Raw genomic sequence first — 2,580 nt, 5'->3', positions numbered from 1 at the left:
CACATGTAGGGCGCTCGGGCCCCCCAGGGCTGGAGTCCCGTGGGGCACAAGGGCACCACGGCGTCAGGGCCACGTGAGGCACAAGGGCCACATGGGGACAGGGCCGTGGGGGGACGGGCCCCATGGGGCACAAGGGCCATGGGGGGACAGGACCCTGCGGGGCACAAGGGCCATGTGGGGCACAACGGCCGTGGGGGGATGGGCCCCATGGGGCACAAGGGCCATGAGGGGACAGGACCCTGCGGGGCACAAGGGCCGTGGGGGGCACAACGGCCGTGGGGGGATGGGCCCCATGGGGCACAAGGGCCATGAGGGGACAGGACCCTGCAGGGCACAAGGGCCATGTGGGGCACAAGGGCCATGGGGGGACAGGACCCTGCAGGGCACAAGGGCCATGGGGGGCACAATGGCCGTGGGGGGATGGGCCCCATGGGGCACAAGGGCCATGGGGGGCCCAAGCGCTATGTGGGGCACAAGGACACCACGGGGACGGGGCCTGTTGGGGCACAAGGGCCATGGGGGGAGAGGATCTAGTGGGGCACAACGACCGTGTGGGCACGAGGAACCCGTGGGGACGGGGCCTGGTGGGACCAAGCACGCCTGGGGTGCACGGGCCGGGCTCCCCCGTCACGGTGCCCACGGGGCCGCACCCCCCCACCGCCCACCCCCCAACCCCCCAAGCCCCACAGGCAAGGGGTGGGCGCGGCGCCCCGCTTTATTAGACCAGACTATTTATTACGCTAGAGGTACTTGTAGGGCACCCTGGCGGGCACCGTCTGCAGCTCCAGGCGCACGGGGCACTTGTAGAAGTGGGCGAGGAGGGTCTCGGTGTAGCCCCCCAGGAAGTGCAGCTTGGCGGGGGGCAGCGTCCGCAGCAGCAGCGCGCAGACCACCAGCAGGTTGGCGCGGCGCTTCAGCACCACCGCGTCCGCCAGCACGCCCGGGAAGGTGCCGTAGAGGAAGCGGCGCAGGAAGGCGTCCTCCAGCGCCCGCTCCGCCGCGCCCGCCTCGCCCGCCACGTTCCCTGCCGGCACAGCCGCACGCGATGGGGACGCCAGCCCCCACCGCAGCCCCCCGCGGCCCCATGGCCCCCTCGCGCCCCGCGTGCCACCAGCCCCGTGTGCCCCGTGTGCCCCGTCCCTGTGACACCCGTGTGCCCCACATCCCCAGTCCCACAATGCCCACGTGCCCCACGGCGCCCTCCTGCCCCACAGTGCCCCATGTGCCCCATGTGCCCCATGTGCCCCATCCCTGTGACACCCGTGTGCCCCACATCCCCACACCGGGCGCCCCCCCAATGCCCTCGTGCCCCATTGTGCCCTGTCCCCATGTGCCCCGTCCCTGTGACACCCGTGTGCCCCACATCCCCGGCCCCACGATGCCCATGTGCCCCACGGCGCCCTCATGCCCCACAGTGCCCTCCTGCCCCATGTGCCACCAGCCCCGTGTGCCCCATGTGCCCCATCCGCCCCATCCCTGTGACACCCGTGTGCCCCACATCCCCACACCGGCCGCCCCCCAATGCCCTCGTGCCCCATTGTGCCCTGTCCCCATGTGCCCTGTCCCTGTGACACCCATGTGCCCCACATCCCCGGCCCCACGATGCCCACGTGCCCCATGGTGCCATCATTCCCCATGTGCCACCAGCCCCATGTGCCCCATGTGCCCCATCCCTGTGACACCCGTGTGCCCCACATCCCCGGCCCCACGATGCCCACGTGCCCCACAGCGCCCTCATGCCCCACAGCGCCCTCCTGCCCCGTGTGCCCCCAGCCCCGTGTGCCCCGTGCCTGCGACGCCCATGTGCCCCACATGTCCCCATCCCCACACCCCACGTGCCCCACAGCTCCCCGTCCCCACAAGACCCGTGTGCCCCCGTCCCACAACACCCCACAGCCCATCCTCACCCCACCCTCACGCCCCACACGTCCCCACCCCCACCCACCGGTGTGCAGGGACAGCCAGCCCTTGCGGTGGGCGATGTAGTGGGGCGGGTGCGCCTGCTCGTAGGTCACCAGCTTGTCCCCTTTGCCCACGCGCACCCGTGCTGCCCGCGTCTGTGGGGAGGGGGCGTCGGGGGGGGGGAGTCAGAGCGGGGGGAGGGGGTGTCAGAGGGGGGGAGGGGGTGTCAGAGGGGGGAAGGGGGTGTCAGAGGGGGAAGGGGGTGTCAGGGGTGGGAGGGGGTGTCAGAGGGGGGGAAGGGAGTGTCAGAGGGGGGGGAGGGGGTGTCAGAGGGGGGGAAGGGGTGTCAGGGGTGGGGAGGGGGTGTCAGAGGGGGGGGAGGGGGGTGTCAGAGGGGGGGAAGGGGTGTCAGGGGTGGGGAGGGGGTGTCAGAGGGGGGAGGGGGTGTCAGGGGTGGGGAGGGGGTGTCAGAGGGGGGAGGGGGGTGTCAGGGGTGGGGAGGGGGTGTCAGAGGGGGGAAGGGGGTGTCAGAGGGTGGGAGGGGGGTGTCAGAGAGGGGGAGGGGTGTCAGAGGGGGGGAGGGGGTGTCAGAGGGGGGGAGGGGGTGTCAGAGGGGGAAGGGGGTGTCAGAGGGGGGGAGGGGGTGTCAGAGGGGGGGAGGGGGTGTCAGAGGGGGGG

The 2,580-nt window shown here is 72.3% G+C and overlaps 1 protein-coding gene across 1 annotated transcript; it reads right to left on the bottom strand.

Annotated features, from left to right (window-relative positions):
* Nucleotides 1–697: 697 nt before the first annotated feature.
* MRPS24 (mitochondrial ribosomal protein S24) lies at nt 698–2,081 on the bottom strand (the record flags this gene model as incomplete). Its single annotated transcript, XM_040618232.1, has 2 exons — nt 698–1,024; nt 1,946–2,081. Coding segments are annotated over 2 exons (420 nt in total), but the record flags the coding sequence as incomplete, so codon positions are not given.
* Between the last annotated feature and the right edge of the window lie 499 nt (nt 2,082–2,580).

This window comes from Falco naumanni, chromosome 19 (genome assembly GCF_017639655.2).
Source record: "Falco naumanni isolate bFalNau1 chromosome 19, bFalNau1.pat, whole genome shotgun sequence".
Taxonomy (NCBI): Eukaryota; Metazoa; Chordata; class Aves; order Falconiformes; family Falconidae; genus Falco; species Falco naumanni.
This window is presented reverse-complemented; position numbering and strand designations above follow the sequence as displayed.